The sequence below is a fragment of the Panthera leo genome, chromosome D2 (genome assembly GCF_018350215.1).
Source record: "Panthera leo isolate Ple1 chromosome D2, P.leo_Ple1_pat1.1, whole genome shotgun sequence".
Lineage (NCBI taxonomy): Eukaryota > Metazoa > Chordata > Mammalia > Carnivora > Felidae > Panthera > Panthera leo.
In genome coordinates, this window is record NC_056689.1 from 58,068,276 (window position 1) to 58,085,027 (window position 16,752).

At 42.5% G+C, this 16,752-nt stretch overlaps 1 protein-coding gene and 1 pseudogene across 1 annotated transcript in view; both read left to right on the plus strand.

Annotated features, from left to right (window-relative positions):
- ABCC2 (ATP binding cassette subfamily C member 2) overlaps positions 1 to 16,752 on the plus strand; it is a 64,560-nt gene that overhangs the window by 9,376 nt on the left and 38,432 nt on the right. The window contains exons 3-9 of the mRNA XM_042909291.1: positions 6,473 to 6,598; positions 8,799 to 8,933; positions 9,148 to 9,255; positions 9,722 to 9,777; positions 10,941 to 11,175; positions 13,276 to 13,436; positions 14,237 to 14,414. Coding sequence (XP_042765225.1) covers positions 6,473 to 6,598; positions 8,799 to 8,933; positions 9,148 to 9,255; positions 9,722 to 9,777; positions 10,941 to 11,175; positions 13,276 to 13,436; positions 14,237 to 14,414 — 999 coding nt within the window. The remainder of the gene's footprint in view (positions 1 to 6,472; positions 6,599 to 8,798; positions 8,934 to 9,147; positions 9,256 to 9,721; positions 9,778 to 10,940; positions 11,176 to 13,275; positions 13,437 to 14,236; positions 14,415 to 16,752) is intronic.
- On the plus strand, positions 6,532 to 8,268 carry LOC122202774 (annotated as a pseudogene).

Genomic DNA, 16,752 nt, shown 5'->3' on the forward strand with positions numbered 1-16,752 from the left:
TTTTCTATGAAGTTGCCTATTCAGAACATTTTATAGACATGGAATTATACAATATGTAGCCTTTAGCACCTGACCTATTTAACTTGCAAAATGTTTTCAAAAGTTATACATGCTATAGCATGAGTCAGTAATTCACTCCTTTTTTATTGTTATTATTATAGGAAAATACATAGAACGTGAAGTTGACCATTTCAACCAATTTAAAGTGTAAGATACAGTAGCATTAAATACATTCACAGTGTTGTTCAACTATCACCACTCTTCAGTTCCAGGACTTTCCATCACCCCAAGTGGAAACTTTGTACCATTAAACAGTCACCCCACTCTGTCCTACTCCCCTTATCCCCTGGAAACCACAAAGTTGCTTTCTGTCTCTATTTATGCCTAGTCTGGATATTTCCTATATAAATGCAGTCATACAATATATAGCATTTTGTGTCTGGCTTTTTTCATTTAGCATTATGTTTTCAAGGTTCATCCATGTTATACACCTATCAATACTTCATTCCTTTGTATGGCCAAATATACCATTGGATAGATTTCCTATATTGTGTTTATTTGGGGCGGACATAGGTCTTCAATTTTCTTAGGTATATACTTAAGAGTCGAACCGCTAACATATGGTAGCCCTATGTTTGATATTTTGAGGAAATGACAAACTGTCTTCCAAAGTGGCTGCATCCTTAAACATTCCTGCCAGCAATGTGCGAGGGTTCTAATACTCATCCTCACCAATAATTGTTACTGTTCATCTTTTCAGTTATAGATATCAGAGTAGGTGTGAAGTGGTATTTTACTGTGGTTTTGATTTGCATTTCCCTAATGATTAATAATGTTGAGCATCTTTTCATATGCTTTTTGGCCATTTGTATACCTTCTTAGGAAATAAAAAATTGTTTAAATCCTTTGCCTATTTTTTAATTGAGTTCTGTATGTTTTGTTGCTGTTGTTGTTGTTGAGTTGTAAAGAGTTCTTTATATATTCTGGATCTATGTATCACATTTATCACTGAGGGAAAAAAACTTCCCCAGAGCCCCCACAAACTAGCCCCCACAAGCTGTTCCCCAGTTCTCTTTGGCCAGAATTGTGTTGCAAGCCCACGGCCAAAGCAATTACAGGCCAGGAGAATGGGACCAACATGATTGGTTTTAACTCATCTCATAGGGTTGGAAATGGGTCCAGCTTCCAACAGAGCTTCCAATTGTTTGAGTAGGCAATTTACCAGTCAGGCCCAAATGGGAAACAGGTGGCTGAGGGAAAAAAGGATCACGTGAGAAGATTGTATCTAAAAGGGGACCTGGAGCTTAGTGGCCAACTGTTACCACTCTAGGCTTGTAGGGGCAAGAACAGAGGGTGAATCCCGGACAGACAGAAGGTACAAACACAGCAACCAGTAATGTCTGCATCAGGCTCCTCTTTCACTGCTGCCTTTTCTTACATGTTTTGGGCCATGGTTTTCTCTGCTCTTTTTCTTGTCACTATTGACATGTTTGCTTTTTGTCTTCTAGAACTTTTCTGGTCTACTGAGCTTACCCTTCTCCATTCATATTCTCAGTGCTGTTACGGATTTATTACGTGGTAATAAAGCAGATCAATGGAATGGAGAAGGATGGGAGATAAATATACTAAATCTGGTATCTTGAACTGGAAATTCCTGTCGTGTGTGTGTGTATTATTTTTTTAAATAATACATATTTATTTTTTCACATTCTAGAGGATAAAAGTCTGAAATCAAGGTGTTGATAATGTTGGTTCCTTCTGGAAGCTCTGAGGAAGTCTATCCCATGCCTCTCCCCTAACTTCTGGGGACTGACAGAAATCCCTGGCATTCTTTGACTTATAGCTTCGTGACTCCATTCTCTGCCTGTGTCTTCCATGCCTATGTGTCTTCTCCCATTCTCTTGTAAGACCGACATTTGTCATTGGACTTAAGGCCTACTCTAATTCAGGATGATCTCATCTCAAGATCCCAAACTTGATTACATATTATGCATATTTTTAAAACATAATTAAGCTCATTGCATATGCAATTTCATAATCTATGCTTTTTGCTTAAGATGATATAAAAAGAATTTCCCATTGTTATTAACGTTATTCTTAATTTTGGTGACTACTGTAGGAATGCTTACAACACTGACTCCATCTTTGGTCCTTCACCTTGGGCTCGTCTCTGGTGCACAGGTGGCACCACTTTAGATAACTACCCTGTGACCTCACCATCATGCCCCTCGCTCCATAAGAGCTGGGGATTAAGGTCCAGGTAGTTGCAGAGAACGGGGAGGGAGGTGGTAGAGAAGAGCTGCGTACCGCCCTGGGTCATCAGCTGGCGCCCGCCTGCTAGTCCCTGTCTGTAAGTGATTACCCTGAACGAAATTCTGTGTGAATGGTATAGAGTGGCTTCCTTTGCTTTTCGGTATTAAAGTGCCTTTTCAGGCTGAAGGATGCACTACTGACCCTCTTCCACCCGCTGACGATTGGTGTGGTTTGCAGGATACCGGAAATGACCCCAGCGTGGGTAAAGGGGCTGTGCCAGGGGAAAGCCTGTCCTCAGGGGAACCCCAGGTTGGTCAGCTACCTCCATGTGAAGAGCCTTGGCCAGGTTTTTTGAGCATTTTGGATCAGCATGTGAGTATGGGGCTGTCCTGAAAACGCCCCAGGGATTGTCAGATATCCTGTTTGCAATGGTGGGGAAAGGAAACAGAGACAGTGAACGAGCTATTTTGGTGGTAGCTTGGTAGTTGATCTGTGCTTTGTGATAGGCCACAGACTGGGAATTAGGAATAAGGAAGAGAATTGGAACAGACCAGAGAAGAGTTGGCTTTGGAAAAGGATGAATGAGCCGCGTTTTCCTCTAATGCAGCCATTAGGTCTGCAAGATTTCAGGGTTAGGAGTAAGGGTTAGAAATAAGATGGCAAAGATGCATGGGCACAGACCACGGTGTACCCAAGTGAGAGCTACTCTGTCTCAAGAGACTTGTGCCCCCAAAGCATGGGATCCCTGGGGTGATGACTTCTCTGGCAAGGAAGATGTTATCACGGAAAAGGAAAAGGATTTACGGGCAAGCCCTCTGATTCAAACAAAGACCTAGGCCACTCTTGAGCCTGGGGATGATAGAGAAGGAATTCCTACTAGTCAGAGAGTGGCTATTAGGGCATATTCTGCAAGTGAATTAGTGTAGCTAATGATCTGCTTTAAGCAAAAGTGGGCATGTTGCGACTGTGAGATATTGGGGGACAAGAGACCCCTGGGAGCATGGTACAGGACTTTAGTATCTGCCCCTATGATTAATCAACCCAGTGCTATAGTAGCTGCTATGGTGGCTGGCTTAAGTGAAGCTAGAAGAATCTGTCATAAGGAAAATCAGTTAGTTATTTGTAGAAGTTCAATAAGAATCTGTTTTCTGGGGCACCTGGGTGGCTCAGTCAGTTAAGCATCCGACTCTTGATTTTGGCTCATGTGGTGATCTCTTGGTTTGTGGTATTGAGCCCCAAGTGGGGCTCCATGCTGAGAGCACAGAACCTGCTTGGGATTCATTCATTCATTCATTCATTCATTCTCTCTCTCTCCTCCCCCCAAAAAGAAAATCTTTTTTCCTTGTAACATGGCACCATTGGAAACATTTAGTTGTATTATCAAGGCCTTGACTGGAATGTCCTATTTGAGAGAGACATGCATAGACTCCAATATGACCAGACAGCTTTAAGGAACTAAGGTTGATTTTATGGAGCCAATGAATGCCTGTTGGGAAAAAATTGGCCTGGTACCTTGTTTACAGGGTTCCTGGGAGCCTTACCAGGTAAGGAAGAAAGGTCACTTCCTAGCAGGTTCATGATATTTTGGGGGCCTCAAGAAGAGGAAGTAACCCAAATCCATAGGTATTGCAGGGGAGTCTAATAGCAAGTATCTTAGCCTTGAAAGGCTGTTAACGGCTCAACCTGAAATTCCTTATGAAAAGTTCCAGCAAACCAGATTTAAAAGAACTTAAATGGCCAGCCACTATTCTTGCTGCACTTATGTAAACAGGCCAAGTTTGTTAAAACCGGACTTGTTCTATAAACAAGTTAGTCTTAATTGGCTACATTTGACGGTGATTTCGGAAAGGAAAAAAAATGTTTCAGTAACAAACCTTTATGGTTAGATTCCTTTATGGTATTACCTTTATGGTATTAGATTCTAGTTCTGATTAACTGTCCTTGAATATTTATTGTTTACCTATAAAACTAGTCTGGATCATGAATTCTTCTGGTTTTCTTGTATATCTGGTTAATTATCTACCTGGTTGTTTACACACTGTGGGCCTGACTTTGAAAGCCCACCTGCAGGACCACCTCCTGAAATAAGACCACTCACTGTTTAACTGAACTGACCTAATTGACCTTGTTATGAAACGTAGAATAAGATGCTAGGCACAGAGCCCAATGCGGGCTCAAACCCATGAACCCTGAGATCATGACCTGAGCCAAAATCAAGTTGGATGCTTAACCGGCTGAGCCACCCAGATACCCCAGAATCTGTTTGCTTTTCAGTGACTACTAACAATGCTGTTACTTGGGTGTCCCATAACTTATGTGCCCCATGTGATAGAAATCTAGGTGGTTTTTAACCTGCTGTCATAAGCAGTGCTGCAGTAAATAACTTTGTACCTATGAGTGTGTCTGTAGCATGACTTCCTAGAAGTGAAGTTACTGGATGAAGAGTATATGGGCTCAAAGTTTTTATATATGGTGAAAATTAACCTCCATAGAGGTTTTTCCTCAGTCTCACCAAATTTTTATCAAACTTTTTGATATTTGCTAATCAGTTACATGAAAAAATGCATATTGTTATCATTTGAAATTGCACTAATTATCAGTGAGGTTGAACATCTGTTCCTGTGCTTAAAAGCCATGTGTGGCTTTTTTTTTCTTCAAATTTTCCATTCTATGCCCTTTGCACTAGACTGTTTGTTTTTGTTTTAAATTGCTTTGTGGGAGTTCTTTATAATGTAAATTGTCCTTTTTGATGTGGATTGCTCAGTATATTTATAATCAGTTTGCGAGCATTTAATGTATGTGAACCTGTGGCAGGGTCTGCTCTTTTTCCTTGGCCTGAGGAGCTGGTTAGTATTCCCTTCACCTGACCTAAAGTCATCCTTGACTGGGGCTGTAGCTCCATCTTTTGCTCTATTTTACTCCAGTTCACCTAAAGGTAAACATAAATGCTTCAAAAGCTGTTGTGTTTTTCCAGAAAAAAACCCACAGCCTCAGGTGAGGAAAGCACAACATCATGTATTAATCTACTTGAGAAATACATTCTCTTTATCAACATGTCTTTGACTTTATGCCTTGCTAAATAACAACACTGGTCCTACTACAGATGGATTCACCTCCCTCCTTGGTTGGTTTTCATTACAAGCAGCCCAATATCTCTGCCTGAACTATTCTGGATGAATGAGACATGGGAATGAGTAGGGAGAGATGGATGGGAAGGGATACGGGTAGAAGAGGGTACTAAAGATCTTCATTCTGAGAATGAGAATTGCTACTTCCTCAGTGGCAGTAGTACTTTTTTCATTCTGATGGCTGGGGGTGATTCTTTAGAACAATGCAACGTGTATGATGTCCTATGAACTCATAGGACAAATATTGATTGGCTTGGAGTCTTCCTAGGGTGACATAGTCACACTCATTTGCAATGTTAACTTCAAAGGTTATATGGGGAAGAGGTGGGGAATAATAAATAACCAAGGAAAGAGAATATGACCAAGGAAACTAGAAATCCCAGTTGGGGTAGGGGGATTCCCTTTTCAAATCTATTTTTATTACCTATTGTGTAACAAATTACTCCAAAACTTAGCTATTAAAAACACATTTCTTCTCTCAGTTTTTCCGTGGGTCAGAAATTTGGGAGCAGCTTACCTGGGTTCTGCTTTAGGGTCTCTCATGAGGTTGCAGCTGACATGCTAGAAGAGACCAAGGTCATCTGAAGGTTTGAGTGGGGCTAGAGCATCTAATTCTAAGATGACTCACTCACATGGCTGTTGGCAAAAGGTCTCAGTTACTTACCCAATGGATCTCTCCATAGAGCTACTTGAATGTCCTCATGATGATGTTGGTAGCTTTCCCTGAAGTAAGTGATCTGAGAAAGAGAACGAGGAAGCCGTATTGTGTTTTATGACCTTCTAGCATATTCTACTCTTCAGAAATGAGTGACTAAGCTCACAGTCAACAAAAGGGGTACCCAGATCTTTTTGAAGGAAGATATCAGAATTTATGAACAGAGTTTAAAATCACCATACTCAACATTCCTTGAAAACCTGTCCTAGCATACATTGATCTTTATTCCATTACTTGAACTACATGTATTCGTTGATGCCAGTATTACTTACACGTTCTCTGAATCACTGCATACCATCTTTATTATCTTTATCAGGATAATTCATTCTATTCTAAAGAATGATATCTTCTTAACAGTGGTCTTTTTCCTTCTCAGGTGCTTGTTGGGCTCCTTCTTATTCTAGCAGCCATAGAACTGGCCCTCGTACTCACAGAAGACTCTGGACAAGCCACGGTCCCTGCCATTAGATATACCAATCCAAGCCTTTACCTGGGCACATGGGTAAGGCGTATCCCCACTCCTGCCCTGTTTATCCTCTCCCTATTCATAGTCATCTGGTTGAAATGTACTCTTTTGGAATAAAACTAAGTCCAGTTTCCTCTACCTTTTTTGAGGGGCCTATGATGAGGCAAAACTTGTTTGTAATGGAGTTGAATCAAATTTTAGCTTTTCATATTCTTTTGAACACTAACTTCTAGATCCTTTTCCCTAGTGTAAATACTAGCTCTGATGACAAAGGTACGTATCTTATGCCCTCCTATCTTTCCATCTAATAATTATACATGAGAGAATGTCGGTCTGGCCAAGGCAGAGACCCACACTCTGGTGGGTGCAGGAGGTCAGCACCATGACCCTGTTCTACTTCAGGAATGGCTTTGCCCTGGGCTACTTCCCCTACTTCATCACCTACAAGTGCAGTGGCCTTAGTACAATGCCTTCTGGAAATGTGTGCAGGCCAGGGTCACCCACCTCTTCGTGCAGCTGTGCAAGATGCTGTTTCTGGCCACTTTTTTTTTTTCCTCACCTGGGAAGGCGGCATGTATGAGTTCACTGGGGAGTTCATGAAGGCCAGCGTGGATGTGGTAGACCTGATAGGCCTAAACCTTGTCATGTCCCAGAATGCAGGCAAGGGGGAGGACAGGTCATGGGTGCTTCCCGGGGCTGGGCCACCACCATGCTCGTTATGTCCCGCCACATCCCCCTCTGAGTGGGAGCCCAGGGCACTGAATTTGACTGGAAGTACATCCAGAAGAGCATGGACTCCAACATTAGTCTGGTCCATTACATCGATGCATCCGCCCGGGTCTAGATGATTGCACGCTATGACCCGTACCACACTTTTCAGCCAGCAGTACTTCTACTGGTGTTCTTTAGTGCTACAAGACCTTTGTCATAGAGATCTTTGTCCACCTCTGTTCCCTGGACAGCTGGACAGCACTGCTGGCCCTCGCACCCTGGCCCTGTATGTTCCTGTTGTCAACATGCACTCCTAGGCTTGGTGTCCCAGACATTCACATACCCATTCCCCTGCCTCCAGGTTTCAGTGAAATAAACAGTGTTTCAGAAGTTAAACAAACAAACAAAAAATTATGTAAATGTTATTCTTAAATTGACCAGTAGTCTTATCAATGGATCATTGAGTCCAGGGTTGTTTGTATAAACTTGATAACAGAAACGGCTATTTCTCCAACAGGCTGTTTTTGCGGGGAGGCCTGTGCAGTGTCTGAACAACAACTGAATTAGTTGCCACCATTTTTTAAAAGAGGAAGATGCCACATAACTCTGTGGATTTCTAAACTTCCTTGGAAAATCAGCATGCCTGGCACTTATGGGCGTGTGTCCCCATAGGGCAATGGTCAGCTGGCACTGAGTGGCAGTCATCCCTGATAGATTACACATCTGCTCAGCCTAGTCTTCCACCTTTACTTCACTCGGGAATGAACATGGCCTGGCCCCTGCAGGCATTATTGTTTGCTACCATTGTTATAAAACGAGAAGGGTGTCGGCATGGTGTGCTGGAGCCCGCTCACAGGGCCGTGTGCATCTCTTCCCGACGCTGTTTAGTGACTGTATGTTGGGGCTTGACATTTACCATGGTAGTAATCTCTACACCACAAAAATTAGCAAATGCTACTAATCGTGGCTTTGTTTTCAGAATGCTAGTTTACACGTTCGGCACAGAATCTAGGAAACAAACATTTAATTATATTTAAGTGAGCTGTTACAAGGCAAGTGGTTTTTTTTATTATTATTATTACTTAGTTTGATATTATTAGAAAATCCTATAGACAGCTTGCACTCGTCCAGCAGAATCTGCCTCCCCAGATGGACTACTGTAGTGCCTGACATTAACTTCCTTGGGTCTTGAAAAGACTTCTCTGGCTCCCAAAGTAACTCCATTAAGTGCAGTAGAGGACCCTCTGTATTCTTGGCTAACTCCCCACCCAAGTGTGGAGAACAGACATAGGGGTGGGGAAGGGGGTCTCAAGGACAGCCCTGAGGCTGAGGCCCTGAAAGAGGAAGATGGGTGGTATCAGGGAGGAAGTCTACAATTTGGCATTGTGTATTTTCTGCTTGGCCAGATTAGTTATAACAATCTCCTCCTTTGACCCACTGCTCCCTTGTTCTCTGGCCTCTTTCTTGCCTCTTGTCCTCAGTTAGTGACTGTATTTTTCAGAACCTGATGTGAACTTCTCTCTAGCTCCTGGTTTTGCTGTTCCAACACAGCAGACTATGGTGTGTGCAGAAGGACTCTTGGTTCCTGTCCCTATTCTGGATTCTCTCAGTACTCTGTGGCGTCTTCCAGTTTCAGACTCTGATCCGGACACTCTTAAAGGTAAGGAGGAAAGAGGGTGACACGAGGAGGTAGAGGTGAGCACCTTCTAAGAGTAAATGGCATACAGTCAGTTGAACTCTGGGATAGAATAGGGGAATTTGATGATAGGTTTTAATCACGAACATTGACATATGGGACATTTAGACTTAATTTGGAAAAAGGCCCATTTATTTCTGGTTGGTTTGTTTGTTTGTTTGTTTGTTTTCCCCCATAGGGCAACAATTCTAATCTGGCTTATTCCTGCCTGTTCTTCATCTGCTATGCACTGAACGTCCTGATCCTGATACTTTCAGCATTTTCAGAAAAAGATGACTCCTCAAATGTGAGACACTAAATATGCCTACCTCATGTAGTATTTAACTGGATGGTATCTTGACACCTATAACTTTGAGATGCCCAGGGCTCATGGAGGACACATGAGCCCACAATATAGCAGTGTGGACCATTTATGGCTTAAGGAAATAGAGTGACTAGCATGTGGAAATACTCTTTTATGTGCGTGGAAATACTTTGACATTGACCCGCCAATCTTTAGCATAGACAATTCATCATATATCTATGCCAGAAAACCTGATTTTTACTAATGACTTTAGGGTTTCCAGATAAATCTATGTTGTCCAGTCTACTTCAGTATTATATCTACTTTTTAGCATAACATTATATCTATAAAAATCAGTTTCTGATTCTAGAGTCCCACAAAGTTCCTGTTTCAAATTGAATTACTTTTTTATTTTTTTCTTTCTTTTTTTTTTTTTTTTTTTGTGTGTGTGTGTGTGTGTGTCTTACAGAATCCATCATTCACGGCTTCATTTCTGAGTAGCATTACCTTTAGTTGGTATGACAGGTAGGAAATGCCTGGAGTATGGGCTGTCTGTATCCCTACCCCTTCATTCTTCTGAAAGTGATGGAAATCTTAATTTTAAAAATGCTTCCTGAGGCCTCCATTTCTCCTCTTAGAGTCCAAGAATGTTAATGTAATGGATCTATTTATTTCAGAGGATGTGGAGGAGAGGGTGGAGGGGGATTTTCTTTTGGTGGTCTGGGGGTTCCACAGGGAAAAACAAAGGACATTAGGAAAAAGAGGCAGAAGGACAAGAAAAGGAGAATTTGGGTGCAGGCAGTGTGGCATGATTTGGAGGGTAAGGGGTGAAATAGCTGGGCTACCAAAAGATCTGGAACCTTCTTGGCAGGCTCGTGAGGTCTATGAATCCTTTCTCAAATCATGTTTTAAATGTGTAATGTAAAAGATATAGAGTTACAAAGGAAACCGAATGTACTGAAATATAATCACTTAAATATTAAAAAACACAAATTTGTGATGTAGTAACCCAAGTGCTTCTTTAAGAATTCATTAAATAACAAGATCTAGTGATGGGGCTAATCACGATCACAACTTCAAAGTAATGATGATGTAAATGAGCCATGAAAACACTGTGATGTCTCTTGGTGTCCAAGGAACAGGCAGTCCTTTTTACAACTGTTTGGTAGCCTACGTTCATGTCCTAAGGAAAGGCTAAAATTCAGTTAGAAGCTAGTAAAGATAAAGATATAATTTATTTTGTATCCATGTCCTCAAATACCAGGCTGATGGGCCCTGATCTAGGGAGACCGTAGAGAGGAGGCCTCCAGGGCTGCTCAGTTCCTTAAGGGCAGCATGAAAGCCCCTCAAGGAGATTCCACAGTGGCAGAGAGGCAGCCAGTGTTTGAGGAGGAAGGATGGGGAGGAAGTGATGCTCTTTTGGCTTTTAATTCAGTAGTGCCGCCCCTCTTTCCCTTCTCTTCATCTTCTTCCATGTTCCACCACCTCTCATATATGTTTTCCGCACTCCCCGCTCCTCTGCCAAGTTCATAGGGCCAGAAGATGGGGCAGTGGCCCTCTTCCCATCCTCTGCCCCTCCATCTCTGAACCAGGGAGCAGGTTTTGAAAGAAGCAGCAAGGGACCCCCCCCCCCCCCCCTCGCCAACTCCACATGTATGGTCTCAGCCTATGGGTCACTCTGGTTCCAGCATTGTTCTGAAAGGCTACAAGCAACCTCTGACACTCGAAGATGTCTGGGATCTTGATGAAAAGATTAAAACGAAGACACTGGTCAGCAAGTTTGAAAAATGTATGGCACGAGAGCTGCAGAAGGCCAGGAAGGCAGTCCAGAGACGACAGCGGGGGAGAGAACAGGGGAACTCCGGGGACAGGCTGCATGGCTTGAACAAGAATCAGAGTCAAAGCCAAGATATCCTTGTCCTGGTAACTTTCCCATGAGTGTCTGTGTGAGTGTGCTTTGTGTCTTCAAGCAGAAGGACATCAGTGGCATAGTGATTCTCTCCTTACATTTTGATATCACTTTATACAGTGCATTTTATATTATCTGTAGTATTCATAATAATAATACCTTAGTGATGGAAACATTTGAGTATAATGTGCTATTCTCTCTCCTTTTGGGTATGTTTGAAATTTTCTATTATGTCTTTAAAAATAGAAAAATAATATCTTAGCATTACTAGAATTTGCACCTTGGTGGGTTTTAGCATTAGGTAATTTATTCATTTATTTATTTACTCAACAGTATTTATCATGTACCAAGTAATAGAGACTATTTTGGGCACTGGGCATAAGGAATGGCTTGAAAGAGTCCTCTTTAGAGAGCTGGAAAATAAATAATAAACCAATACATATTACTCCTTGAGAGTAATAAATGCTATTAAGAAAATACATTGGGGTGCCTGGGTGGCTCAGTCAGGGGAGCATCCGACTCTTGACTTTGGCTGAGGTCATGATCCCAGGGTTGTGGGATCAAGCCCCATGTTGGGCTTCATGCTGAGTGTAGAGCCTGCTTAAGATTCTATCTCTCTTCCTCTGCCCTTCCCCTGCTTCCATGCTCTCTCTCTCTCTCTCTCTCTAAAAAAAAAAAAAAAGAGAGAAAAGAAAAACAAAACATGTTAATGTATTTGGTGTGAAGTGACTTTAGGGTCCTAGGAGAGACTTCTCAGAGGAGCTGGCACTTGAGCAGAGACCCAAAGTCTGAGATGAATCCACCTGGGGGACCATCAGAAAGAAGTGTAATCCAGTCCAAAGGAACAGGAATGTGAGGCTGAGGGAAACACACTTTATTTATTCAGAGAGCTTCAAGAAAGTTCTGGGGCATGGAGGGAGAGGCTGAGCAGGTGGTGAGATGAGCTCAGGGAAGTGGACAGGGACTGAGCTGTGTAGACCTTTAGGGACCATGGTTAGGAATCTGGGTTTTATTTTACAAAGATGGACAGCTAGGGGAAGGCTTTGAGCAGAGGAGTAATGTGACCAGATTTACACTCTTAAAAGCCCATTTGGGCTGTTGCTGGGAGAATGGATGGTTGGGGGGCAAGGGTGGAAGCTGGGAGGCAGGCGGGGGCAAAAGAGACTGATCAGATGGGATCTCAGTGACAAAATTACAAGAGGATGTCACTGGTAGAAAAACCTGGAAACTGAGGCTGAGAAGCTGGGGTTTGGGGCCTGATGGGACCCTGAAGAACGTAATAAAGAGGTCAAATCATAGGAAAAGGAAGACACTGGCAAGTGAGTGGTAATGCCCCATGTATTAGATTCCCGGGGCTGCCCTAACAAAACACAAAATTAACACAATCTTTTTGTGTCACAGGTAGAAAGCTAGAAGTCTAAAATCAAAGTGTCAGCAGGGCCATGTTTTTTCCAAAACCTGTAAGGGAGAAACCTTCCTTGCTTCTTTTACTTTCTGGTTTTGCTGTCCCTTGGCTTGTGGATGCATCACCCCGATTTCTGCCTCTGTCATCACATGACCATCTCCTGTCTGTATCTGAGTCTCTTCTCTTATGAAGACACCAGTCATATTGAAGTAGGGCCCACCCCCTCTTGACTTCATCTTCACTTGATTACATCTGCAAAGGCCCTATTTCCAAATAAAGACACATTCTGAGGTACTGGGGATTAGGGTTTCAACGTATCTTTTGGGGGGACATAATTGAACCCACAACAACCATAAATGAGAAAAAACCAAAAAGACTTCTGAACATCAAAAAAATATACTGTCACCCTTCACTCTCAGGATTACCCTCCAGGCTGCCACTTGGAGTCTATGTTTTTATGTGGTATTCTCACCAGCTTAGTTGCCTGGTTTTCTCACCCAAAATAGATTACAAGTATCAGTTAGGATGGGGAAAGGGGAACCAGTGATGGCGGCTGAAAGGGTGGATGGTAACCAAGCAGTGAGAAAACCAAAATCTGTACAAAGAAGGTGACAGGACTCAGAGGCTTAACAGTCTGGAGCTGTGCAGTGCAAGACAAAGTTTTACACTACATAGCCCTGTGGGCACTGTTGTTTGGTTTTATACCTAGGAAGACGTTAAAAAGAAAGAAAAGTCTGGGACCACAGAAAACTTTCCCAAGGCCTGGTTGGTCAAGACTCTCTTCAAAACTTTCTACGTCATACTCTTGAAGTCCTTCCTACTGAAGCTGATGCATGACCTCCTCATGTTTCTGAATCCTCAGCTGCTGAAGTGAGTCCTGGGCCTTCCTTATCCTTTCAGGACCTCCTCTGCCTTTTGCTTGCCCCTTGTATATGCACGCAGGGGCTTAATATTAAATTCCCATTTTTTAAAATGCTCCTGATAGCCTTCCACCTTGCAGTGCTATGTTCATGAAAAACGCAAGGCCATTTTCAAGCTCTAAAATGCTATATCTTTTGGCCTTCCTCTTTTCTACATCTCTCTCCTCCTAGGAAGCCAGATCTAGTTAGGGGCTCTTGTAAACAGAACTGATAGAGGAAGAGCCATGCCCAAGAAGTGGGCAGCAAATCAAATACAGCCTTGTACCTAGTGTCTGTAACTCCATCTCTCCGGCCACTGCCTTCGGTGGGAGGGTCAGGTGAATCATGACAAGACTTCATGGTCTGCCAGAATCTGTGGGATGAGCTGCCCTCTGGGACAAGTTCTAACTCATGCTGGATACTTTTTGGGCTTGCATTGTCCAAGAACGAATCCATTTATCCCATATGACGTCTTTTACCAGGGGCTGGGGGAAGAATGGGGCAAAGCATAGCAGTGACAGCTGTAAGTAGAGTTTCATTAACCCTGTTCACAGCCATGGCTCATCAACTCTAAGCTGTCGCTGCTATTCCTCCAAGCAAAAGTGAGAACACTGGCATAACTGTGGAGTTCAGGTCTTCCAAAGGCATTGGAAAATGCTGGTCACTTCTGTTAACTGCAGGGCAGGGGTAGGGTAGCTGGCTCTGGCTGAGCAATGTGAAGGGTCCTTGGAGACCTCATGAGCATCACTTACATGGTTTTTGTTTTGGCAGATTGCTGATCTCCTTTGCAAATAACCGAGACGCGTATGTGTGGGCTGGATATCTCTATTCGGTCCTCTTCTTTGTTGTGGCCCTCATCCAGTCTCTCTGCCTTCAGAATTACTTTCAACTGTGCTTCATGCTGGGGACAAGTGTGCGGGCAACCATCATGGCTTCCGTATATAAGAAGGTAAGTGGATTGTGTCAGACCTCACTGCAGAAAATCCCCTTAGTAGGTGTGAGCACTTATCCCAAGATTAAAAAAAATTTGATGGAAATGCTAGCTGACCCTTAACACTTGGTTCTGACTAACTAGATAGCTTCCTTTAATTGTTCCTTTGAAAACTGTGAAAAGCAGATTCACAGACAAAGGGTGTGTGGGTTTTGGGGACATAGGGAGATACTCTCCAGAGGAGAGCTGGCAAGCTGTCCCCTGCCCAGGATCTGCCTTTCACCCTTGAAGGCTTGCATGCCTGTCCCTCTCTTCCTGCCTCTCCTGACAAAGTGAGAACACCTTGGAAAAGAATGTAAGATCAGGGTGCTTGTATATGGCAGCACATATACTAAATCAGAAAGAATGTAAGATCAGAAAAGAAGTTGGCCAAGGGCAAACTCCTAAAACCACCAACATTTAAACTGGGTATTACATGAAGCTGGGTTCACAAGACTTGGTGCATCCATCTCAGATTATAATGTTGCTATAGACTAGAATTCTCTATGGGCCAGGACTCTGTCTCCCTAGACCCACTTTTGCCTAGAGACTGATTTTTCTAACCTTTAGCATCTGACCACCCCTTCTCTGCCCGACTCCTTCTCTCATTTTATAAATACAGTCACTTTGGTTACTGAGTTCTGCAGACTTGAAATTTTCCATTTCCTTATGATGATTTTGCTAATCTTCTAACACGTTGCTTTTAACATTTTGCTTTCTCAGGGCAACCGTGTTTTCCTTGTGTCCTAGATACCAAGGTGAAATCTCATTTCATCCCTGAAAATAGAATCAATCATATCTCAATAAAAAAATAAAAATAAATAAATAAAAAGGATTGAAAATAGAGTAGTTACAGTCAGTGACTACAAGCCTGAGGAGAAAATTCAGACATAAGGAGATAGGACTTTTTATAGAACAGAACATTAAACATCAACTGCCTTTTCTTCCCTTCCTTCTTGTACCACTAGAGAGTTCCATCATAGTGATTTCTCTTTTATAGTTCTTGGTTTTCTCCTTTGCATTTGTCTCTTAAAACCTATGTGTCACTGTCTTCCCCAAGCAGATGTTGACTCACCAAGAGGCCCAGACAGGTGGGGTGCCTGGGTGGCTCAGTTGGTTAAACATCCAACTTCAGCTCAGGTCATGATCTTACAGTTCGTGAGTTTGAGCCCTGTGTTGGGCTCTGTGCTGACAGCTCAGAGCCTGGAGCCTGCTTTGGATTCTGTGTTTCCCTCTCTCTCTGCCCCTTCCCTGCTCATGCTCTGTCTCTGTCTCTCAAAACTAAATAAATGTTTTAAAAAAAAAAATAAAAAGGAGGGGCGCCTGGGTAGCTCAGTCTGTTGAGCATTCGACTTTGGCTCGGGTCATGATCTCACAGCTTGCGAATTCGAGCCCCGCATCGAGTTCTGTGCTGACATCTTGGAGCCTAGAGCCTGCTTCAGATTCTGTGTCTCCCTCTCTCAATCTGCCCCACCCCCACTTGCACTCTGTCTCTTTCTCTCTCAAAAATAAATAAACATTAAAAAAATTTTCTTTAAGTAAAAAAAAAAAAAAAAAAAAAGAGGAAAAAAAGAGAGAGAGAAACCCAGACAGGTAGTCCAAATGTCTTTAACCCAGAAGTCTGGTCAAGTCTTTTGAATTCCTGAATACCCTCACACTGGGATTGGTCTTCCCCCAATTTTTTTTTTTTTTTATGTTTTTAATTCTTTTTTTGAGACAGAGAGAGAGAATATGAGCAGGGGAGAGGCAAAGAGAGAGAGGGAGACACAGAATCTGAAGCAAGCTCTGGGCTCAGAGCTGTCAGCACAGAGTCCAATGTGGGGCTCGAACTCATGAGCTGTGAGATCATAACCTGAGCTGAAGTTGGATGCCTAACCAACTGAGCCACCCAGGTGCCCCATGTCTTGCCTCAATTTTTAATCCCCTTATTTCTTCTGGAGATACTGGATTTCTGTTTGCAGGATATGAGGTCAATAACCAAGCTGTCTCAACCATTTTTATGAATGTACACTTTTACAATTGTGTTGACTCATTCCCACTATTTTTGATTCTTAATATATTCCAACTTTACAACTGTTACAATCCACAAAGAATTTTTAAAATGGTGATTTTAATAAGACTTTCATTCAAATTAATATTGCTACTAAAATAGAATTTAAAATTGACTTTATATGTTTAGGCAGTGCTTCATTTATGAAATGTTATAAAACATTTTTTTCATATCCATTATAAATCCATGGCCCTGTGAAGGAACAGCATTATTTACAGAGAAGTAAGGATTAGATCATTTCAGTGCCTATAATCACACAGCCAGGAC